The sequence below is a fragment of the Schistocerca serialis genome, unplaced genomic scaffold (assembly GCF_023864345.2).
Source record: "Schistocerca serialis cubense isolate TAMUIC-IGC-003099 unplaced genomic scaffold, iqSchSeri2.2 HiC_scaffold_1464, whole genome shotgun sequence".
NCBI lineage: Eukaryota > Metazoa > Arthropoda > Insecta > Orthoptera > Acrididae > Schistocerca > Schistocerca serialis.
This window is the reverse complement of record NW_026047696.1, coordinates 24234-49462: the sequence shown is the minus strand read 5'-3', so window position 1 is coordinate 49462 and position 25229 is coordinate 24234. Positions and strand designations below refer to the sequence as shown.

The 25229-nt window shown below is 45.7% G+C and overlaps 1 protein-coding gene across 1 annotated transcript; it reads right to left on the bottom strand.

Moving 5' to 3' along the window:
* Positions 1–3880: 3880 nt before the first annotated feature.
* On the bottom strand, positions 3881–24995 carry LOC126443349 (uncharacterized). Its single transcript, XM_050090943.1, has 3 exons — positions 24835–24995; positions 15561–15769; positions 3881–5477 (listed from the first exon to the last, which is right to left on the bottom strand). Exons 1-3 carry the CDS (start codon positions 24963–24965, stop codon positions 4000–4002), a joined length of 1818 nt encoding a protein of 605 aa, XP_049946900.1. The 5' UTR covers positions 24966–24995; the 3' UTR covers positions 3881–3999.
* Positions 24996–25229: the final 234 nt, after the last annotated feature.

Genomic DNA, 25229 nt, shown 5'->3' with positions numbered 1-25229 from the left:
GCATCTATCTCAGCTTCTACTACGGTCTGGTTTGCGTGACAGATACAGTTATCTAGATTGATTTCTCTACCTGCTCATGAGGTATGTGCTGCGACTATAACACCAACTTCTTTTTCTCTTACTATGCCTTTAGGGAGTTTGTTTTTACAGCAGAAACCCAGTGTGTTGACAATGCAGATAGTGGCAACATCTTTCTTAGGCTTGAATGTGAAGGTTAATTCTTGTTTCCTGGTGTCTCAGGCTAGGTTGGGCATAGGCCTCCTTGTCTATCAATACGGCGATATAGACGTGGATCCCTGTTCGCCAAAGAACGTAGTAGGAGCTTTTTAGAAGCTGCTGTTATTATTTCCCTTCTTTCAAATATCATGTAGTGAGGACTCAGAGTATGTTTTCCGTTTGATTGTTATCTTGACATTCTTGGACGAAGACCATAATAGTTTGATCAATGCGCTTAATGTTTTCAGTTTTGTTTGCTGAGATGGGCTGTTTTGGTCTTTCTTTGCGACTCTCATCACTATTAACGTTATCAGTGTTGCAGCTCCTGTATTTTGGTGCTTCTTGTTTCGGGTCTATTTTGCAATTAAAAATTCGATGTGCTCGACTCGGTTCTTCACATTTCTCTTTATATCGCAGCTTATTGGAAAGTGTTGCAATATGGACGTAGCTGTTATTGAGGAGGTAGTGTTTAAATAGTCCAACCTTGTGAGGTACACAGTGCATTCTGAAATGGTGAACAAGTAGCTTGTTTGTTGGTTCTTTGTAACTATAGATGACTGGAAGGAATAGCGGGGAATTTTGATTTAGTTTCCCGGTACCTTTAGGTCCCCTTCAGTTTTTTCGTTTGTTGTATCACGGTCAAAATTGGTTATCACAAAGGCGAGCGTGAGTCTGTGTGGTTTCTCTCTTGCTTACTGTTTGGCGTGCGATGTGATTTCTGTTACTGTTGCTTCAGATCGGTAAGTAACTCAAACTGTTCTCTCGGGTTTCGATATCTGATGGGTGTGTTGTGATGTTGGCAAATTTTTTCGGATTTTTTTATGAACGACTTGGTGGCCCAGGCAACTGTTTTAGTGCAGGTTACAACGATTTGGCGGTTTCTTTGCCACCTTCTTAGTTTATAGTTTATTGCAGGGTTTGCTAAAGTACCATAAGTTGTGTTAGATGTGCTTTAATTCAATCTGCATCCAACCAGTTGTAAACCTTGTTCTTCGTGAGATGTATTTGGATGAGTGTAAAGTTTTTGTAATTGGAGTATCGTGTTTGTGGCGGCTTTGCCTGTTTACTTCGGGTTTCTTGTCCGGGTTTTCGGCTAGTTCGCGTAGCGTTGCGTTTCTGGAGATCTGGTGGAGACAGAGTTCCCTGCTTCAGTCTGGTGCGCTGAAAACTGTTGTTGCATATCGGAAACAGGACGATCCGTAGTCCCCCCGCTCTGCTTGAGAGCGCTCCCAGTCAGCGTTGAGTTCTGTGCCTTTAGCCTCGGCAGATGCGGGTTGGTCGTCCCTGTCTCAAGTGTGGCGGTTGTGCAGACTGCCGATCCCAAGTCTGAGTCGCTCTGACAATGCTGCATTTGACGGCAGTGGCGCGAGTTACGCATGATGCACTTTGCAGGGGACATCGTCTGAGTAACACGTGTGCTGTCGAACATCTACGTACATGTAACAACAGTTCAAGCAGTTTCGGCTGCGAGAATGCTTGTCCCCAGATATATCAGAGGAAAGCCCTTAGTAGGTATATCGGTTGCAGAAGTTAATGCTTGATACCCCACGAGTCAAAGGGTTGTAACAGGTGATTCCCTGACCACCAATATCTGCTCGCTGGTTCGCCTTTTTGAAGACCAGAACGTGACAGCAGCGGCTGTAAGCAGCAGCAGGGAGTGGCCAGTGGTGGGGCTTGCGGTCCTCTGCTGCTCCTGATTGGCTGAAAGGCCCACGTGTTGAAGGATTTCGTGGAGAGGCTCGGAGCTCGTGGAATCGAAAGCTGGCCGTCGGCGCCCGTGTGGCCGACGTGGCGGGTCGCGGGCTCTCTGGAGCGGAGTTCTGTGTCGCGACGCACAGCGGTCTCGAGTTTCCAAACGCCTTCTCGTTTGCGCGCATCCGTTACCGCTTAAGAACTTTCCTGTCGTTATCTGCGAATGTTGAAATAGTAATTAGTGTGGGCGTTTACGGCGAATTGTAGCTCAGGGAAAACTCGGTGATGTCAGCGAAGTGGCAGTGGTGCTCCGACTCAAATGACTGACTTGGCTGGGGGTAATTGGATAGCGATAATCTCAGTTTGTTATCCAAATCTGGGAGTAATGTGTTTTGAGTGACCGTGTTCCTGTTGAGTTTTTAACTGCGTATTTCGTACAGCCAGTCGAAAGTAATTTCCTGGACTCGGCTGTGCATGTTCCCAGTACTGCGGTCGAAACTCGGGATCCGGCCTGGGGGTAAGTAGGTAGCACGAGGGCCGTTACCTACTGGCTTTCGAGCGATGAGGTTTGATATTTTCCAACGGGTAGAGGCTCGGCTGGCGACCACTGTGTCGGGCTGACTTTACGCGTGTCCCGGTGGTGCAGGACGCTTGTCTGCCGCTAAGCGCCCCCGTGCGCCCCGTGTCAGCTCTGCCCACCACCACCTAAAGAGAAGGCCGCGGCGCGCTCTCGTGACGTCACGCAGAGCGGGCCAGGGTTGGCCTGGCGCTGCGCTGACAGAATCGAGGCGCACGGCCCGCAAATCTTCGTCAAACGGTTTTACAGAATGCGTTGAGCTGCCGGCGCCCCCCTGCGGCCAGCAGGGCTGCACCCGGCACCTGCCTCCCTCTGGTTCCACTGCGTCCAAACGGAAATCGCGGTTAACACTGCGGGTGCCTGCTAAGTGCGAAATTCACGAAAATCACTCCAGGTAGTACTATTTATCACAGGATTTTCAGTTGGGCTGGATACTAAATTAACACAGACACTCCTTTACTTTGCTCACTCAGGTTTTATTTCAACAAATGGGAGATCGTCTATTGATTACGAATCACAACAATTTCGGCGTACTGTGCGCTTCTAGTGAAGCTACTATGGCACATGTTTTCCAGGACTCACAGTACTAGCACAAGTTTATCCTTCCACAGTACTGTTTCTGTAAATACGCCTTTAAGTAATGTTCTTCCTTGCCCAAGAGTGGCACATGGAACATTAACTTTTAACATCTGCCATAGTACCCTTACAAACCTCTAGCTTAACAAATCACTGTCTTGTCTCACAAACCCAATAATGCTAATCTCATATAACTCTGCCATTCGACACTTTGCATTCACTTCAAGCCACAGTTCACACAACAAGTCATGTGTTACTTTCTTACTATACCTGTTTGAGCCAGTCTATGTAATCAAACCACTAATAAGCTCAACAAACCCATTTACACTTTCATGCACACACCAATTCAGTCATTCGCCCCTCTCTTTTGATTTTATAAGTATCTGAATGTCTCTTGTCATGGTACTTGAATTACAAATCATGTAGAAGTACATCTTTCACACACATATGGAAAATTTCCTTGTTTCAGACATAATTTTATATACTAATATCATACACCATACATTAATAAAACCGACAAACTGCAAAAACAGATCCTTGAAGGAAACCGGAGAAAAAACGTCCTACGAACATGTATCCAGAAATGCATCATCGCCACGGTAGATGACACTGACGAACGGGAATTCCTCCGACAACGTGCTGCGTTTTCCTTGTATATAACAGGCCGTGTGATTGACGCAGCCTATTGTATACACGAAGCATTTCCCAACAATTTTAGTGAGTAGTCTCAGTGCATTAGAGTAGGTAGACAGAGGCTACCACTCACAAATAAGCACACAGTTATAAATGAAGGAGACGTTAGGAAAGAGAAGTACTGGCTGTACGATATCAGATTTAATGACATTTAATATTGTCATACCAGGTAGAGTCCATTTTTATTGCTGGGCTTAATGCAGTGTAGTGTGGAGACAGTTATTTGCGAAAAATACTGAAGGAGGCTACAGCGAGGATTCTGAAAAGGGAGACTGTTCATTGTTTCTCCTGGCCAGATTCCTCTCGGCTGCCGAACACAGCTCTAGACCTGCAGGGATGTTGGTTGGGTTCCACCAAAGAAGTATCCTGTTCTTCAGTAGGGGGAGCGTCGTTCCATTGCAAACGAAACAGACGAAGAGCACTGGTCCTTGCACCATCGTAACTAGATGCATATAGTACACTACCTGCGCTATTCCCTGAGCCTGGTGGAACCCAGTTCTAATAATAATTCCTGTTCCACTTATTATAATGGCCTTAACTGACATAAAAAGACATTCCTTCTTTGAGGCAAATTTCTTGTTATCAACAATTTCGAGTTGCCGCATGGAGCACCGATTACGTAGGTACATGTATCCAAGCAGTCCGAGACAAACGAAATTGAATCCCACAGACACTGAAATCCCTGCAAGGACTACTATGCGACTGTAGATCAGGTAATATTTACTCGTCTTTTCCAAAGCAACAGCTGCCACACACACTATACTGCACGGTATAAACACGCACAGCACCTCACGACGGAATAACTGGCTTACTTCAGCAGGTAGTAGCTGGTCAGGAAGCCTGAGATGGCGAACACAAGCGTACATGTGGTAGCAGAATGAGTTCAGCCAGAAACAGCTGAGAAGTGTGAGGGCGCTGTCTATCAGCACTGCTGTAGGTAAGTCAGGGACGCCTGCCATACGATACACGACCTCAGAACACAGGATCTGGACTATGCACGTGATCTGAAAGGACAAGAGTATCTTTCCAGGCAAGTTGCGCAACTGGGGAAGGTACATGTATACTCCGGCAGTCGAAAAACGGAAAATGATATTTATCAGTATAAATGACATTTCTAAAGGCTTCAAGCTGTCAATTTTGAAATCCTTGTATTTCAAGGTGGCGTTGGTTAAACTGTTTTTGTAGTTCAGTGTTTGTTCTGTTAGCTTTTGATCCAGTATACTACTCGTACTATAGAACCATAGAGATCCCAACGTAGTGTACGTACAATTATGGGAAGTCTTAATGGAGGAAAAGTCGCGACACTTTAGCAACAGAATAGCTCTGGAAACAGAGCAGATGGCGTCTGTAGCGTTCGACTGCAGACATGATTGATCGTCAGGACTATCGAAATAGCAGCGAGCATCGTGCACGGACTGTATCATACTGAACGGGACGTCCTGACAAATGCCGTACGAGTTGACAGCCATCCAGGCCAGCAGACAGAGGTTGACGTTTGCCCTCTGCGTGTAGGCCAGGTAGCTGGTGACGGGTATGTGGGGCGACCTCTGCACCACGTCGTCCCACAGCTGCTCGCGGCATCGCTCGCGCTGCTTCACGGCTTCCAGTGGCAGGTCTTCCAGCGGACACGTGGGGTGGTCCAGGGCGTTCACCAACAGCTGCACGCAGTCAGTGTCCACGGAGAGCGTAGCGTGGCTTCTGTCCTCCAGCTGCCACTCCTCGTCTGCAAGAAAACGACAGCAAGTAGGTGGTGGCCGTACACTGCAGGCAGCTGAATCCAAAGTCTTCTCTGGGTGACGAGCCTGGGCGTCGTTTACCCGCATTACCCTGGTTCAGTTACCCAGAACTATGTAAGGCGGCATGTCAACACAAAGTAAGAGTATTAACAAAGACAGGTATCATTGTTACTATGCACGTCTATTTCATCTACAGGGTGCCCAAGAAGTCCCTGCATCGCTCTTGACATAGTAAAAATAAGGAAGTAAATAGGTTTTATTGATAGTCCTGCATGGAAAAAAACAACGTTATCAGAATTATATTTTTGTTTCAGCACTGCAGTCTTTGAGTTCCGAATCCATCTTGTAAAGGAGGGATTAGTGGAGGATTCGTGGGTTCATGAACGTCCGCAGATAGGAAAAACTATGTAACGCATGATGAGACCATTTGCCTCAGTCCCCCTCGTAAAGTAGCCATGCCTGATTGAGATAAATGTCCTGTATTTTCAGGCTGTCTCAAAGACAGGCCACGTATTGGAAGCAATAAAAAGTGACAGGAAACGTGTGTCACCCACTCTTAATCAGATGAGCAGTCTCCAATGAAAATCATTTGCAAGAGAGCAGTTCGACTTCAAGCATCTTCTTCAACAATGCACGACCACACTGAAAAAATATGAATACGAAAGGATTTAGGCCCATGTTTGTTACTGAATTATCTGACAATGGTGTGGAGCAACGATTTGTAACCTACCGTACTTCCTTGTGGCGACTTGTGCCATGTCTCGCTCAAGAGTGTTGTTTACGTATAAATGTGCCATATACCACTGTTTGCTCAGGAAAAATATTGTTTTATTGTCTAAGGAAAGTACCCATTATCAGCAAGAGTTGGAAAGGAACCTACCTCACCTTATGTGGGCCATTGTGTGATCAGAATACCTGTTAGGACCACATTCTTTCGAAGCTTACATGAATGGGAACTTCCATTTCTCTGTACAACAGAAGTTTTCAGTATCTCAGCTCCATGACAAGGCAATCACGGATCTTGTGTGGTTATAGAAGGAAGGAGCTTGAGTCTCGTTTTGTTGGTCAGATTTGTGGGTTTCTTAATGAACAACTTATTCTCGGATTGTATTTGGTTCTGCAGCATTTAAAGCCACATTAAGATCGTTACCACGAAATCCCAACATTACCACCTCAACAACCTTTTGAAATCGTCATGACAAACTTTTGATCTTACCACGCAAATAACTGAATATGAAGAATAATAAAGCCTCATGTGGCTCAACGTTGAAAGATTAATGGAAAATTGACACAAGTGTTGAAGAAGTCTTTCTAAGCAGAATTACTAGAACGATCCGCAATAAAGCAAGGGGGACAGCGAGACACATAGATATCTGAGGAAGGTGTGATCGTCCATACACTGATCCGTTGGATACGTATTTTTTTTTATATCTAACTACGTCCATATAGAATATACTCTTTTGACATAACTCCATAGGCGTCCTGTACAAAGAAATAGGATGCAGGCTGAATTCTCGTCTTTGTGATATTTCACTTTCCTCCATGAACTCAGTGACACCATCACGCAGCGTAAAAAAAGTGATGGAGCATATTTGTCACCAGTTTGTTTCGTTAGCACGAGATTGTCGAGAAAAAGCACAACAAAATACAGTAAATGACAATTTTGGAAGTAGCTTTACCACAATGAACGATTTACTGTTAATACTCTGTTTGCATACATTCAAAACACGCAGAAAAATGTAATTACTTCGTCTCACTTGTACCTTGTGTAATGATAATGATGCAGCAATAAATGCAATTGGGACATATATGCCTCAGCTGCTGAGTGGATGAATGTGGGATTACAACTCCAGAGATTTGGGATTCAGGCATTGCTCCCGAGATTCCTTCTGTCACTTATCTCTTCTTTCACCTCTGACATTGATTTATGGAAATCGAAAATGTTGGAACTGTAGAATTGTTCGGAGACCCAATAATTAACTGTGTCCCACAATTATTAACTGGGTAAGTTAGTTCAAAAGTAGGAAGACGGCGAGTGACCACAACCTGCAGTAGGACAATGGCTCGCGAAGCACTGTGGTGACCAAACCAGGCTTCAGCTTGATGACGGCTTTACCTACTGCATTCTGAGAAGTCCTGATGGTCGTTGTCCTCGAGCACTATTCCTGTTCAGAGTACAAATCAAAGGAGAGTTATATATGCTACACGTCATCCAATGTATACCTCATTGGCGTGTTGAGCGCAAATGTATACCCAGTAAGACGAATAAGTTCTGAAAGATTCTTATACACAGGCACAGTCTGTGAAAAGCCGAATGCACGACTTTGTCGTAAACACTCCATTTTCTTTGTTATTCATTCCACTCCCACCACATTATCGTGTGGTGCGCAAGGTTCGGACACTTTGCTGCTTTTGGGGAGAATGAATAAAATGATAGGTTTCAAAAAAATAAAAGCCATAGCGTCTCTACATAAACACATGTACATTGAAGTTGATGATGGTGCTATGGGGAAGATAAGGCTCTTGCTTCTGGCAAGTCACTGGCAGTCAGTTCCCAATAACTACTACGAGGGTAATACAGTATGATGCAGGTGCCGGCCAGAAAGGGTGTATGTATTCAAGGTGTTGGAGTGGGCTGGGAAGTATGATTGACAAGTTGATGTGGGTAGAGGGAGGTGTGAGGGAGGGATGGCAGTGGTCAGGAGGCTGGAAGCGGGATCATCTACATATTGAAGAGGCGTAGACGCTAGGATTATAGCTGGTTGGAGGAGTAAGTGTCTACATACTATTCTGTAATAGGAAGAACCAGCCAGCTGAAGTTCCGCTCGAATAGGATACAGAAGGGTGGCAAGTGGAGGGCGCACCAGAAGCCTAGGTATCCAGAGGATAGGCGAGAAAAATTGTTTTTGTTTCCCACGTTGATGGAACGTTTGCAATTTGTGACAAAGTCTGAGGAACCTCAGAAGAGAGGGCAATGTAATCAGCTGGCAGAGGTTGCGTCTGCGACTGCAAATATGATACAGAATGCAAGGTGTTCTAAGACTGTAAGGAATGGTAAATTTTTGAGAGTGCTGAGATCCAAGCTATATTGGCGAAAGTAACACTGGGGCCACTAAGGCTTTTGGAAAGACGAAGGAAGAAACAAGATCGGGGGTTAACGTCCTGTTGGTGAAACAGCTATTAGAGCATAACCCAGAATTGGGAAGAACGGGGAAGCAGGACAGCTGCGTCCATCCATAGGAACCGTCGTGTCATTCACCCTACGCTGAGTAGGGACATCGCAGAGAAACTAAATTTGGTCGAAAATCAAGTTTGTAGCCACCAGCTTATCACAGCATCGCCTCGTTCAGTGGTTTTTTTCCAAGTACAGAGGATGGCTGGATGATGGAATTCCCACATTGTCGAGTTTGCTGTTTTCTTAATTTGAGTTTGTTGTAGACTGGTGTTCCGTGATTATTCCGAGATATGAGAAAGTGAGAGTCCTCTGCCCATGTCAGCAGAGAGGAATGGAGCAGCAGGTCCACCGCCTTACTGCAAGCGCTTATCTTCCTCCACGTCCTTGCATTGTGAGAGAACTGTGACTCGAAGTTATCTGTTGAGTGTACATGACTGTAATGGATGCGTTAAGAGCTTAACATCCACATCTGACACACATGTTGTTGTGTCATGGTTTTGATAAATTTACGATAAATGAGTCAATGATCAGAACGCCTTATTGTTTGGAAAGCAATACACTTATTTTTAACTCCTCGCGGCTGTGACTGCGGGAGCACGTGTGGTATTAATTGGGGTTCAAATACGCAGGAGCTGCTGAAAACACTGAGCGGCATTACAGTGCAAGTCTGCAGATGATGAGCACTGAACGTTTACTACAACTGTGCCAAATATGTGTCTGTTGTTGGCCCTCGACTCTCTGTACGTGCATGCTTGGCCTAGGCTTGACTGAGTGACGTTACGCCGACACTGCACTCTGAAGGCAGAAATTCGTCGCTTCTCTGCAGTCGTCATGGAACTGTTGATACCCTCGTAGACAGAACAGAGGCTTGACTCTGGCAGAACTCGTACCAGGCACTGGCAGAGCTGGAAATACTTGTCGTGTGTGGCGCCTCGAAGCTACAGGAGGAGTGGCTTACTGCTTCTTTCTCATAGGTGGTGGCGATGCTGCTTGGGTGTACAGCATCTCTGCGGTGGTCGATTGACGATTTGCTGCAGGCGATTATCGTCGACACCACATGTGTCACCCTCAACAGTGTCACAAGCGTCATCAGTGTATCATGATACGCTGAGGAGAGGTAATGTAATGTAGAACACTGACACGAGGTCTGGTGATGAGAAACTTTATGCTTCAATTCCCCCTCCCATTACTGGGGAAATACCAGCAATGCAAATTTCTTCCATCACCTGGATTCGAACCAGCTTACCTTTGAAGAGAGTACCACCACACAGTCATGTTTATGTGTGCCATGGTGGAAGTTAGGGAGAGAGAAATGATTGGTGGTATTTATTGTAATGATTCCTTGGGTTTTTAACATAAGTGATTTTGATGTAGCAGAGGCTACACTAAGAGGTGAAGTTACCGAGGCAGAAGGAGATATGCTGTTGAGTAAGATTTACAGTGACAAAAGAAGCATGGTGTGCCAGACAAGGAGCTATACAGTAAACATAATTCATTGGGACACCTGGCACTTGCCAGTTCCCTCCCACAGATCCGAATGTGCGACTATTGCGGAATATTTCGCCGATGGAGCAGTCATCATACCACTTTTCAATTGTAGGCGACATGTCCTGTGGACAGATACCAGTGATTTCGATTACCTTCTGCATTCTCATGCCTTTGAGCACTGCTGACTCTTCAGGGTTTTAGGAGCAGGGGAAGAAAGTGCCTTGAAGCTCTATCCGCCCATCCATCATTACTGATGATTTTTATTCTAAATTTAAGCAGTAGCGAGGTTTGATCCTGGGTCCCATGACGTTTTGATTAGTATACAAAGACACTACCCTTAAATCATAGGTGAGCCGTGGGATATAAACTTGCATACAGTATGATATCACACAACTTGACTAGAGCTAGTAGGAAATAAGATGTTTTTTATTTTATTTTATTTTTTTTTTTTTTGTTGAGGTCGAAAGTAATGGAGTCATGAGCAGCCTTTCATAAGAATTTCCTGAAATTGTAAGACGTCGTGGTCTCCTTCATTGCTTCCATATTCCGCCCTCACAATCATATTCTGCACATCAAGGCGCTTCATTCGAGCCCAAACTCGATAAGATAAAGTCAGTATTGTATGAATTCATGTAAACGATACGCAGATAACTAATAAATCGCAAGTGCGCACCGTGGTTGAAATACCCGAGGCTGGCGTACACACACACATTCCAGACTCGACGGTCACAGGAGCTTCTAGCTGGAGAGAGGCAACTGCACCCCAGGAGGCCGGTCACAAGCTATCTACATCGGCCTGTGACCGCCTGTAGAGCAGACAGCGTTAGCCCGAGTCAAAGGACGACCCTGTGTTCGGCTTAAAAGCAAATTCCGCTACATTGTGTGGGAGCGGTTAGCCTACACATTCTTTACACATAGAATGCAGTTTCAGAGATTTTCATAGGGAGACAGCAAACGCCAAACACCGATACTACAGATTTCCGGATTGGTCACCTTAAGCGAAACGTCATTCTCCCATTTTAGAAGAGCAATGCTGATTGGCAGACGATATTTCTGACGCCTTGAGCTGAAGGAGTGATGGAAGAGACCGAAAGATATACCCCTTCACGTCTGGCGTGCAGAGGGGCCGTTCTGTTGTCGCTCTTGGAGCGAGAACATGTAACGAGAGCGTGCGCGCTCGTACGTGTACTCAAAGAGCGAGGTACAAGTCTCTCCTCAGTACTTCACTGGGAGAGAACCTCTGTCGCACACCAATAGACTAGGGGCGAATAGGAGTCCTAGACTTCATCAAGGCGTAGGGAGAGTTTGATTGGCGAAGGTCAATCCAGATAGAACGAGAGTTGTCTTATTTGTCGGCAGCGAGCGGCGCAGACAGCAGTCATCGCAGCCACAGCTCTTGCGACCCCCACATTTCCTCCACAACAGTACCCTTCACTGCATATCACACGTGACAGCCTCGACTGTACCTAGCAGCATTCTAACCGATAATTATTCAAGTCTAGTAGGTGAAGCTCTCAGCCATTCTGCCAAGTCAATAACAATCTTAAACTTTGTGTAGAAATTTCATTAGCGAAGCCTATCCTTAAGAGGTAACTTCACATTCTGAAAAGAACCCGCAAATAACGTGTTCAATTCATAACTAAAAGTGCTATTGTGATTTCTCAGAATTTTTGCAAAATAAATAATAATTTTCGTTACTTTCATGTTTATCTTACACTAACTAGCATTACTCCAGTACCCAAGTATCCCACTAGTTACGTAAGACATTTTGTGAATTTTTGTGTCATTTCCTTACAGTGGACGACTCCAGAAGGTATTTATTGCCGAAAGTTTTTCAGGCATTTCTCTTTAGAACGTTAGGAGTGTCCGTCTGACTTCTGTACTAGTGTGGGGGTGGAAATTGCATCTTGCAGGGGCCAAAGGGTAAAGGGTACATCTCAGATTAATCTGTTGCGCAGAATGACAGAATAGCACCAACCCACACGCTCACAAAATGTGTGGCTTTATAGTCTTGTGTTGTAAATGCTATATTTAATTCGTTTTGTTGTGTTATATACAGGAATTTTAAACAGAGACCAAGAGATATGGTGGTCGTATTTGTGTGAAATTGTATGTACCGAATTGTCGAGCAGTCATTAGATACAGTGAGTATATCTATAAGGTATGAAGCACTGAGTCTGGCTTGTTGAGGTTGTTTGGTAACGTGTGGTTGTTATGGATGAGAGGAGAATGAATCCTTTTTCAATAGATTGTTCAGTTTATGGAAAATGTGGCAGTGTTTTTGTTCATGTGTATCACCAATCCCAGGGTTTCTGATCTGCAGAATGAGGTGCTGGTATCAGGATATCTCACAAGCACCCATTGGCAGTACCATCTGATTCTATGTTGTAGAAATTATCTGTGCTTTGTAGAGTGTATAGTGACTGGGACTGTGTTACGAGACTGTAACAATTTTCATTAAAGTATTGTTGTAGCATTGAGATAACATGTGAGTGATGAAGATCTCGTTGAAGCTGAGGGAACAGACATGTGGATGGAATGCTATGCTGCTGCTTTGTCTTGATGTTTTATGTGGCGAAACAAGGTTAGGTATAGGTTTTAAGCTGATGTTTTGGTGTGGCTGAAGATAAAGTTGGATTGCTTTTTGGAATAGGTGACTTGGATGTTAAAATGGAAGGTGACTGTGGCTGTTATCGTCATCTGTTGGACGAGAGTTGAAAGAGAGTGAATGTTGTGGAAAACAGTGGTTCTAATCTGGATGTCTTTCATGTTAGGGATGCGACACAAAAAACTGTTGAGATGATGATGGTGAGCTCGACTGATGGTGTAGAACACTGTGGACCTGAACTCAATATATTTGATGGTGAGGATGCAATGCATGTAGTTGTTGGGATGCGGAATGTAAGTTTAGTGTCGTGAATAATGCGTTTACTTTATATTTATTAGATCATTCGAGTTGAGGCTGTGTAGATGATGTAGTTGTGCAAGGATTGTACATTTGGGCCCAGTTAACATGGGTGGTTTTACGAACTTCCAGTATGCTGCTGTAGTTTGGGTCAGCAACTTCTCGTAATCAGTGAACGAAAAACCGTTCCGAGGTTTTGTTCATTCGATGAGTTATCTGCATGCACTGTAAATGTTCATTGCACGTTTTTGACATCTTCGGAAATGCCATTTTCGACTATGTTATGGTGATTTGAAAATGGGTCTCGGTCCGAAACAAATCATCGGATGAATAAAAAATAAAAATTTGCAACTTGGACTGGTCTTGTTTGTAATTGGGGTAGGCCAGGTGGTTCTGCGATACTGGGTCAGATAGTCGTCACACAGGAAGTATTTTTGACATCTGTAAGCTTGGATTTGCGATTTAGTTGATTTTACACAATGGCAGCGACAGCAAATCAGGGCTCAGTTCCTGATACGTTGGTCTGTTGTGGGCAAGCATCTAGTTCTGCTGGACAGTGATGCGTAAAACAGCCGACAGTAAAGCACCACGGTTTTAATAGTGGCGAGGGCAACTCTTTCAGACAGGGCCGTTGTAGCAGCCCGCTGGATGTCGCAAGCCATCTCCAACATCGCCACGTGCTCAGAAGAGATTCGCACCAGTTTCTACTTTCCCTCCCTCCCCCCCCCCCCTCTCTCCCCCCATCCCTATCTCGACCGAACTGCCACGTCCTCTCCGATCTCTCGGGATTATCATGACAACTTTCCCCTGAAGATATCTTCAATGTCGGGCTTAAAGTTAGCTTCCAGACAAACGGCTAGTTGTCGACAACTCTGTAAGCTCTTGTCGCTGCTCATTCTTTAATATCTTGTCGCTACTCGCGTGGAATAGAAACATCAACTACAGCTCACACGTTTGTTCTCGGTGTCAATAACAATTTCAGTCATACTTATAGACTTGCTGCCGAGCGCAGCTGAGTCTAGAAACAGATGGGGTAAAAGTCTGCCTGTTTAGTAACTTGCTAACAATGTGTATTTCCGTTTATGTGCCACTATTATTCTTATCAGTGTCTGCAGTAAATTATCGGCTGCAGCAGAAATTTTGTAAACACCGTTCTTCGCAGTATTACAGTCCCTGGTTCTAATATACGCATATTCTTATGGTAACTTACTTCTTTATGTGTTGTAACCCTTTTCGACCACCTTAGTTTTTTAATTAGTCGGTTTACTACCAATTAGAACCCTGCAAGTTCGATTGCCTGAAGCGGTCAAGAGTGACAACGGCAGGCATAAATAATTATTCCGCTGAGGGAGCACAAGCCCACTCTCCCCCCTTCCTCTCATTTAAGTGGAGTTACCCCCTACCGAACAAGAAGCTATCAGACAGTTACAAAGAAAGAAATGAATGGACGATTACAGCTCGTTTCATGTCTGGTGCAACGATAGATGATCGAGTAAGAGATAAAGTCCAGCAACGAGAGCAAAATAATAAATTTAAAGAATATAGTGATTCGAACAAATAGAGTTGATTACCAGACAGGTTTGATAGCTGAAAATACAGTGTTTCCTCAGTCCTACTACAGTTCATAGTATTGACACTTCAAAGGATAATATTAACAGTGTACCTCATACAATTAACTGTTCTGTTACAAATCGAAATATTGTTCGTCAAAGAAAATTAGTAAATACGAACAGTATCATGCCAGGATCATAGACGAGAAATGTAGAACACTACACGTTACAGTATTGACTAAACATTAGCTTGTCTGAAGCCGTTAAGTTGCAGAAACCATTCGCCATTTTTAAAACAAGCCTTAGACTAGGGCCGGAAAAAAACTACGTGTACAGAAGTTTAGAGCGTTTATAGAAGATAAGAAGGAACACTTTTTTATATGAGGCACGTGTCGCACATATATGAAGGTCTTATCTGCACTGGCGTTCAGAGACGGAGTTCAAAGTGCTGTGGGATGGGCCCTGTTTTAGAGGTGTTGCGTGCCTCCTACGGGAGGGAGACGAGTTGTTCAGTGTACAGACACTGGCAGACACCCCAGGTGAGGTGGTTGCCTCTTAGGCTGAGGCTGCAAACATTATTTGTGAGACACCCACTTGTTTCGAGTGTGTTGCACTATCATTAGCAGCCAGCTGGCACTTGAGTAACGTCTCCAAAACATCACACAGCCTCTGTACATCGCCGGCATCGAAACCTTCACGGGCCACGAGCAGCTGGGGGTACACCTTTGACATTTGTGTCACATAAACTTGTCATAGATCCAGACGGAGAGTTGCCGAGGAATCTGAACACTGACTTTGGAAAGAGCACCAGAGATTACCTTGCGTGGCATGCAAAATCACGCAAGAGCTAAAACTACATATTCAGAAGGATATTTGAATTTCATTCCTCGAACAACTTGAACACTTGTCAGCGCATAACCATGAAGTGGCCGGGTCCCAGTATTAAACTTACCTACAATCTTGAAGACATCTTCGTACAATGAATCGATGTAGTCAGCTGTAGTGTACCAGTAGAGACGATGGAAGGCGTACAGTTCGTCAGCGAGACTGAACATTTGCGACGCCTCTGGCTGCCGCTCCTTGCACAGCGCACTGAAGTCGTCGCCAAAGGAGGGGCTCCACGGCTCATAGCGCAGCAGGCGTTCACTCAACAGCGGCCGCCTGTAGCACACAAAGTGCGAGGTTAAAAGTTAAAAACCTAGCATGTATAGTTTATGCAAGAACGTACAAGTATCCAAAAATGTGTGTGAAATTTTATAGGACTTAACTGCTAAGGCCATCAGTCCCTAAGCTTGCACACTACTCAACCTAAATTATCCTCACACACACCCATGGCCGAGGGAGGACTCGAACCTCCGCCGGGACCAGCCGCACAGCCTGACTGCAGCGCCTCACACTGCTCGGCTAATCCCGTGCGGCTAAAAGTATCCAGAGCGGATTTCCACTCAGCAGTGCATAAGATACTTCCTGGTAGATGAGTACTGTGTGCCAGACTGGGACACAAACCTGGAACTTTTTCATTCTTTAAAGGATGCATAGAAAGACAGCAAACAAACGCAAACCCATTGGTCTTTTTAGCATTTTCATTCTTTAAAGGATGCATAGAAAGACAGCAAACAAACGCAAACCCATTGGTGCATTTCAGCGCATCGAGATTTCATCTTTAGATTTCAGAGCACTTCAGTGAGACACCGATTGTAACTATTTCTTGCAGATCATCCACTCCGTTCTGTGCTACTATACCGTTTTAACTGGTTTCAGGCACATCAAACAGCAGAACTGCAGCGCTTGCCGCAGAATACCTCTTTTCTTTAAAGAAGAATTTCGTATTCATAGCAAGAGCGTGAACATGTGATATTTATGTTAAGGATATGAATGAATTGTTCAAATTTGTTATAGATGATTTTAGACGCTGACATGTACACATGTCTGTCATCAGCTGAAGCACACATTACCACTTGAAAATGGCTCAAAAGGCCGAAACTGCAATAGTAAAACAAATAATTTTTAAAGTCAATGGCGAATATGACGCCCTTAAAAAGATAGACATCGAGCTGGGCAGGCAGGAACCGAGAGCCGCCGTCACAGCCTTACTTCCGCCAGTAGCTCAGCCGCTGCCTTCCAGCCGTCACAGAAGCTCCCCTGCACGGCTGGCGGGACCAGCGCTCCCGGAAGGATGGGCACTGCAGTGACCAGAGGCCTCGGGAGTTGCTTCCTGGACGAATCCTCACTCTGCAGTGGAGAGTGCAGTCACTTGAAACGTCGCGGATCCGACACACGGCTCTGACCTGCCAGGGAGTTTCCTATCTGCTTTAGGTGATGTGGCATCTGCGATAATTTTCCGTAAAGACTGTATGACATCTGAAAGCGGAACTCCCACAGGAAGAAGAGCTCTATGGACAAACGTGAGTGTACCGTCAAGCAGGTCCACTTACTCAGTCCCTTTCAGCTAATCCAACGGCTAAGGACAGCGCGATACGATGACTTACACTATTTCAAATCCGTCTTTGCAAATACCAAACATGTGTTTTTATTTCACAATAGGTCTTTCGTTTTACTCATTATACCCTTATCAGCTGTGGCATTTTTACAATGTTTCCGCTTACATCCGGCAGTGTGCATCCCACCATCTCACACTTGTATGCTTGACGTGCAGAAGTACATGTCTGCTGACGTAAAACTTGACAAAATGACGCTTCACTATTGCATAAAAATGTTTCTTCACTTGGTTCTGAAGCATTCGCTCCGTCTCGCTTCGTGATTGGTTGGTGCGGGTGTCTAGTTTGGCAGCGAAACTTATCATACAAATTGTTGGCTGTAAAACTCTGTCCTAAGGTCAGTGTTCGGTACATCGATTCGATGCATATGTGTCAGGTACATATTATGATGAGAATGGAGCCCTCAGAATCGGGTATGAGACAATTTTTTCCTGATTAATCTATGACTACATTCCCTATAGCCCATCAACGATGGAAAGTTTCCATACAATGCAGAACAATCCGTACTCCCTGTACTCCTTGTAGTATGGTCCTTGGTCATCACTGTTACTTGACAACGACATAGCCAATTAAAGCATGAAGCTGCATCATAATGAGTTCCGTGTGATGTCTGGGTCCCCAGTTTGACCGGAAAGCTGTCCCTCCCATAAGACATGTGGTGCCATGGTGCTAAGGCTCGCAAATCATTTCCACGCCACGTACACCAGCACGCTGTTCTGCTTGGAGGTACAGTACCACACCTACTCCACTGACAAGCTGGGACTCAGAACCCGTGCCGTGATGAAAATCATCATTTCTACGCCCCAGATGGAGGATGTACGTGCATACTGACAATGATCTGAATAAACATTATACGGAGATTTGGTTGTGGAAGAATTTCGGGAAAGGGCTGTTTTTAACATAATGGAGCCATTCATTCCATAAGGCAACGAAAGAACGGATTTAAATGAAGCGAGGAAGTGAACAAACAATATCCAGTGAAACAAGCTCTAAAGAAAATCTCGAAACTTCTGGACAGTTGGGAATGTACTACACAGCTATAATGATACCATATTCAGTTTAGGAGCAAGTGCGTTGCAACACAAAGTGGAAAATCAGCAGAGGTCACAATAAATACTCGCCACATGGAGCTGGAGTGTCGACAAGCGGGGCAGACCGCTGCCACGGAAGTCAATCGTCGACAATTTGCGTGCAGAGGCAGGGAGGGGTCTGTGTGCTATAGGCGGCTTTGGCCTGTAGTGCTGGAGCCATTACTGAACGTACCATGCGAGTCCAGTAACGAAGTGGATTGACGGAATTTAGAAATGACCGACTGTAAATGGCGATACGTGAACTACAGAAGAGACACGAAATGGCGCGCTGCCTGGACTAGGAGGGCGGTACCTAAGCTGCACCACTGCCGCTGTGGCCCCTCAGCCCGAAGAGTGCTACAGATCTCGCTTCAATATTTTCCGGTTGTGAGAAGCTCCTCTAGTTTTGTTAACACGAAATCGGAGAACGTTCTTTGTTTTGAGCAACATCCCTCACCCTTTTACTCGCGATGAGCACATTCTCGGCTGGAGTATATTCTCTGACTCGCTTTACTCATGTAAACCTCAAAATGTCCTCCCAAAATTTCCAGTACGAAGTATATCCTCCGCTTTACTGACACGCCCCACTATACTTCGCCAGCACCTCAGCTCTCACCTGGACTCTCCCAGTGGTTCTTCGCCGATCGTCTCCCACCCTTCGTCGTCGTCTTCATTGCTTCACCACTCACAGAGAGCCGTAGTCCGGCAGCTCCTCCGCCACTGCCTGCGTCAAATGCTCCACCACCGTCGCCGCCACCTGCGCCACCGTCGACTCCCTCTCCAGCAGCCTCTGCCGCTGGCTCTGTCGCCAACACCGTCGCCAGCCCCACACCGCGGCCCGCCCAAACGCCCCCACCACTGCCGGAGCCAGAAGTTCCAACCACATCCACCACCACCGTAGCTTCGTCACCGCCGTCATAAACTCCTGTCAATGTCCTTATCTACACACAACTGGGGCCACCTATTACACCACAACCCTCATGCATTCAGTCACAAGACCAAACAGATGAAATAGAATAGATAAAACCTCACGATTTCAAATGAAACCAAGACAAAAATGATTTCACTAAATTTACGGACATGAAACGAATAATTCCTCTCAACTATCGTCCTTTGTATCTACATCTACATACATAATCCGCAAGCCACCGTGCGGTGCGTGGCGGAGGGTACCCTGTTCCACAACTAGTCGTTTCCTTTCCTGTTCCGCTCGCTGACAGAGCGAGGGACAGACGCCTGTCTATATGCCTCCTTAGGAGCCGTAATTCCTCGTATCTTGTCTTCGTGGTCCCTACCAGAAATGTATGCTCGCGTCATTAGGATCGTTCTGCAGCCAGCTTCAAGTGCCGATTCTCTTAACTTTCTCAGTTGTTTTCTTCGAAATGAGTGTCTTCTTCCCTCCAACAATTCCCTGCTGAGCTCCTGAAACATATACGTAACACTTGCATGCTGATCGAAACTCCGGTAAGAAATCTACCTGCTCCCCCTGAATTGTTTCGATGTCTTCTCTCTATCCGACCTGGAGCAGATCCCAAACACTCGAGCAATGCTGAACAAGAAGTCGCTCTGGCGTCCTACACGGGGTCTCCCTTACATACGAACCACACTTTCACAAAACTCTCCCAATAAACCCAAGCCGACCGTTCGCCTTTCCTACCAGAATCCTCACACGTTTATTCCATTTCATCTCGCTTCGCAACATTACGCCCAGATATTTAAACGAAGTGACTGTGGTAAGCAGGACACTTGGAATGCCGTATCCGGATATTACGGGTTCGTTTTTTCTACTCATCCGCTTTCTTCTACAGCAAGAGCCACCTGCCATTCATGACACCAACTAGAAATTTTGTCATCTTGTGTCAACCTGCAGTCACTCAACTTATTCCATGTGCTCGTTCTTCCGTTATCACCCCGCAATGGGACACCGTGTCAAATGCTTTCGAGAAATCTAGAAATATGGAATCTGCCTGTTGCCCTTCATCCATAGCTCTCAGTACATCATGCGAGAAAAGGAAAAGGTGAGTTTCACAGAAGCGATGCTTACCAAAACCGTGTTGATTTGTGCACATAAGCTTCTTAGTCTGAAGAAAGTTGATTATGTTCGAACTGAGAATATGTTCAAGGATTCTGCAGCAAACATGTGTTAGGGATATTGGTCTGTAATTTTGTGAGTCCGTTCTTTTACCTTTCTTCACTTGCACTTTTTTCCATTCGCTTGGTTCTTAGCGCTGATCGCAAGATTCGCGGTAAATGCAAGCTAAGTAAGGGGCCAATGCCATACACTACTCTTTATAAAACCAAACTGGCATTCCACCTAGGCATTGCCACTTATTTATTTTCAGCTGTTTCAGCTGTTTCTCTACGCCAGGGGTACTCATTACTATGATTTCCATACAGGACACTGTGCGATGGTCAAACGATGGCACGTTTGTACCATTCTCCTGCGTGAACGATTCCTTAAACGAGGAATTTTTAACTTCGGCCTTCCTTTTGGAATATTCTAGCGCCAAAGCAGACTGGTCAACGTGTGACTGAATAGAAGCGTTAGATCCGCTTAACGATTTTGCAGAGGACCAAAACTTTTTCCGGTTCTCCGGTGGTAGCAGTTGTATGGTTCGCGCACAGATCTTTTCACAGACGCACGAATATCTACAAACCTTGCTGTCCTCATTTGCGCGTTCTCTTTTGAACCGAGAATGTAACAGCCTTTCGTTCCTCAGCCTTTTCCGAATTTTGTTATTAAAGCACGATGAGTCTTTTCCGCCCTTGATCCACTTAGTAGGTGCATACTTTTCCGGATCACGATTTACAATCTCTTTAAACTTTAGCCATAATTCCTCTATGGCCATAATTCTGGAATTAAATGATTGTACACTCCTGGAAATGGAAAAAAGAACACATTGACACCGGTGTGTCAGACCCACCATACTTGCTCCAGACACTGCGAGAGGGCTGTACAAGCAATGATCACACGCACGGCACAGCGGACACACCAGGAACCGCGGTGTTGGCCGTCGAATGGCGCTAGCTGCGCAGCATTTGTGCACCGCCGCCGTCAGTGTCAGCCAGTTTGCCGTGGCATACGGAGCTCCATCGCAGTCTTTAACACTGGTAGCATGCCGCGACAGCGTGGACGTGAACCGTATGTGCAGTTGACGGACTTTGAGCGAGGGCGTATAGTGGGCATGCGGGAGGCCGGGTGGACGTACCGCCGAATTGCTCAACACATGGGGCGTGAGGTCTCCACAGTACATCGATGTTGTCGCCAGTGGTCGGTGGAAGGTGCACGTGCCCGTCGACCTGGGACCGGACCGCAGCGACGCACGGATGCACGCCAAGACCGTAGGATCCTACGCAGTGCCGTAGGGGACCGCACCGCCACTTCCCAGCAAATGAGGGACACTGTTGCTCCTGGGGTATCGGCGAGGACCTTTCGCAACCGTCTCCATGAAGCTGGGCTACGGTCCCGCACACCGTTAGGCCGTCTTCCGCTCACGCCCCAACATCGTGCAGCCCGCCTCCAGTGGTGTCGCGACAGGCGTGAATGGAGGGACGAATGGAGACGTGTCGTCTTCAGCGATGAGAGTCGCTTCTGCCTTGGTGGCAATGATGGTCGTATGCGTGTTTGGCGCCGTGTAGGTGAGCGCCACAATCAGGACTGCATACGACCGAGGCACACAGGGCCAACACCCGGCATCATGGTGTGGGGAGCGATCTCTTACACTGGCCGTACACCACTGGTGATCGTCGAGGGGACACTGAATAGTGCACGGTACATCCAAACCGTCATCGAACCCATCGTTCTACCATTCCTAGACCGGCAAGGGAACTTGCTGTTCCAACAGGACAATGCACGTCCGCATGTATCCCGTGCCACCCAACGTGCTCTAGAAGGTGTAAGTCAACTACCCTGGCCAGCAAGATCTCCGGATCTGTCCCCCATTGAGCATGTTTGGGACTGGATGAAGCATCGTCTCACGCGGTCTGCACGTCCAGCACGAACGCTGGTCCAACTGAGGCGCCAGGTGGAAATGGCATGGCAAGCCGTTCCACAGGACTACATCCAGCATCTCTACGATCGTCTCCATGGGAGAATAGCAGCCTGCATTGCTGCGAAAGGTGGATATACACTGAACTAGTGCCGACATTGTGCATGCTCTGTTGCCTGTGTCTATGTGCCCGTGGTTCTGTCAGTGTGATCATGTGATGTATCTGACCCCAGGAATGTGTCAATAAAGTTTCCCCTTCCTGGGACAATGAATTCACGGTGTTCTTATTTCAATTTCCAGGAGTGTATTTTACTGTCTAAGTGAGACGCTGACAACTGCATATCAACTCTCCTAGAGTTCTTGACTGATTTACTGACTTTCGTAACCATAGTTGCTATGATGAAATCACCATCACTAATCCCCATCTCTATGCTGACGCCATCGATAAGGTCCTGCCTGTTTGTGCTGGCTGACGAACTAGCTGCTCAACACAGTTTTCGGAAAACGTGTTCAAAAGTCCTACACAAGACTGTCTGTCTGCACGACCTGCAGTGAATCCATAGACGTCCCAGTCTATACTCGGTAGGTTAAGGTCACCGCCAGCTAGTGTCGCGTGATCTGGATATTAATGCAATGCTGACTATTTACCTTCATTGAATGGCTTCACATTTGTCCCAGCGGAGTCGGGTGGGTGGTAAAAACATCCAACAACTGATATGGTTTCACCTAGTCCTGTTATGTGCGACCACGTAACTTCACTATTGCACTCATATTCAACCTCAGTAAAGAGAATATTTTTTGTCAACTGCAATGAACGCTTCCCCTCCTACGGCGTCGAATATGTCTTTCCGATAAACATTCCAAGACTCGCTAAATATCTCAGAGTTATTTTACTTAGGGTCTTAGCCAGCTCTCAATTCAAGAATAATTTGAGGCTGAGAACGTTCATGGAGGAGAGCAAATTTGGGAACTATGTTACAAATACTTCGACAGTTGGCTGATAAAAGTTTCAGAGTCGAACTGACTTTACTCTGAAAGCTATCTGATTTCCCTAAATGTATACCAACTGGCGAGTGTTCATGAGAGTACCTCAAACTACTGGCCAGCCTGAAACCCCCCACGTGCACTCCACAAGTACTCTGCTATCCGATTAGCTGCTTCCTTTGTGTAGTGCACCCCTGTCTTGAAATCTACCCATCTCCGATTTTCAGTTCACCTTCCCAACCACTGTTACCTTCATTCCCACTGCCTGACCCAATGTCGATAGTTTTATCCCGTCACACTATCTGCATGTGTCCGTACACAGTGAACCGGTAACCCACTCACAGTTCTGATGACAGATGTGGAGTAGCAAACCAAAAATCCCCAAACAATAAACGTTGTGGAGTAACAATACCGTTCCTCGAAAACAGCTCCAGTTGGCTACAAATCATGTTCAATCATCCTGCATAATACTTTACCCTGAGTGTGTATTTTACCACCCTGGCCGTGATCTGTCCTACTGCCTGTCTCTGTCCGAGAAATCCTATAGCACGTAATTTCGTTCCTCACACTGACCACTGCCTCTCCACAGCTGTTTACCCACATCAGTTCCCACGATGAACTTAACTGTAGATGTCGGATGATCACCTTCGTTTCAAAAGACCTAGTCCATTTCCCACACTCATCCCAAAGTAGCTCCCCTACCGACATCTTCAGATATAACTGCAGAAGTCTTTCATCCTATTGATAGCAATCACGACTGAGTCTAATTGTCCATCCTAATCCATGTTCTCCACTTCCATAGCTATCCCACAATAAGCCACCTGAAAGAGTCCAACAACACTGCCACAAGACCTGGGGTGCCTGCTGGGAGCTTGCCCATTCCCACATAGGAGGCCACCTGGTCACCCTCCATAGTGGCAACATATCTCCTACAATACTCCATTCCACGGCCCCATATGTCAAACACTCGAGACACTATTCCGCTTTCCTCCCGCTCACAACCTCCACTATTTACGCTCTATACTACGGACTGATTTAAACACACCAACCACAGGACAAAATATAAGAACGATGGCTATCCGCTTCCTGCCCTCTGCTGACATCTTCCCATCTTCCCTCATCGCTGCTTAGATTTTTCCTCCATGTATTGAGATGAACATGACTTGTGGCCTCTTTCCCTCACCGACTGGATGCCAGTATCTGGACTAGAGTCGCAACTACACGGTATTACCGTAATTTCTCCCGAAGTGATTTTTTTTTTTTTGTCCCGAATAAGACGAGAACACGCTCACTTTTCGTGTCAGGTTCCACATCACTGTTTCCACAAATTATGAAAACTTCGGAAGTGTCTGTAACCATCAATGCTTTCTCTAGTAAATGCAGTAGCATCGTTTTTTGTGTCAGTTTTCTCCGCTGGTCTGTTACGTAATACGTGGCACATTTTAAGACACAATACGAATCAAAAAATCGAAGGCTAAGCGGAGTCAAAAAACTTTGTAAATCACGAGTTTCTGTAACCATGTCCTTCACTACTGTCTCTTAGTGCTAGTTCTTTACTCCATTTTGAATTAAATGATCCCTGTGTTTTCTATAACTTTAATGAATACTTTAATGGATAAAAGTGAGATAAACTCCAATAAACCATAGTGAGTGCGACAGACATTTGAGTGTACACTGGTCTATACCTGATTATCAAGTGCCCTGGCCTGTCCTTGTCTTCTTCCACCTCGTAGTGCTCCGCCTGTTTGCTGGCTAATTGCAAGTCCTGTACACATCCGGTTAATTTCGTGCGCAGCATGTCTTTCACACGTTCCATGTCCTTAATCCAACCGTGGAGTTGCTGATCACTTGCGTGGTTACCCTGAGACACACAGAAAATAGTTCAAATTACTTTCATAACATCCACAAGCAGCAGCCTGTCTTAGTATACAGTTACATGTAGCGCTATTACATGACACTGAAATTACTGCCAGCGCATGAGTGTAGTACATTCAGTTTTGTACAGGCATAAAAACATTAATGCACAGCAGATGCCTAGTGGGGTTTTATTAAATAAATACATTTCTCAAACTGTGACATC

What these genes read in the sequence shown, in the direction of transcription:
- LOC126443349 (XM_050090943.1), bottom strand. Translation starts at nt 24,965, where the DNA reads ATGGAACGTGTGAAAGACATGCTGCGCACGAAATTAACCGGATGTGTA. An exon ending in CCAGGGCACTTGATAATCAG is followed by an intron (nt 15,770 to 24,834) that starts GTATAGACCAGT and finishes TGTGTGCTACAG; the next exon opens with GCGGCCGCTGTTGAGTGAAC. An exon ending in AGATGTCTTCAAGATTGTAG is followed by an intron (nt 5,478 to 15,560) that starts GTAAGTTTAATA and finishes GTTTTCTTGCAG; the next exon opens with ACGAGGAGTGGCAGCTGGAG.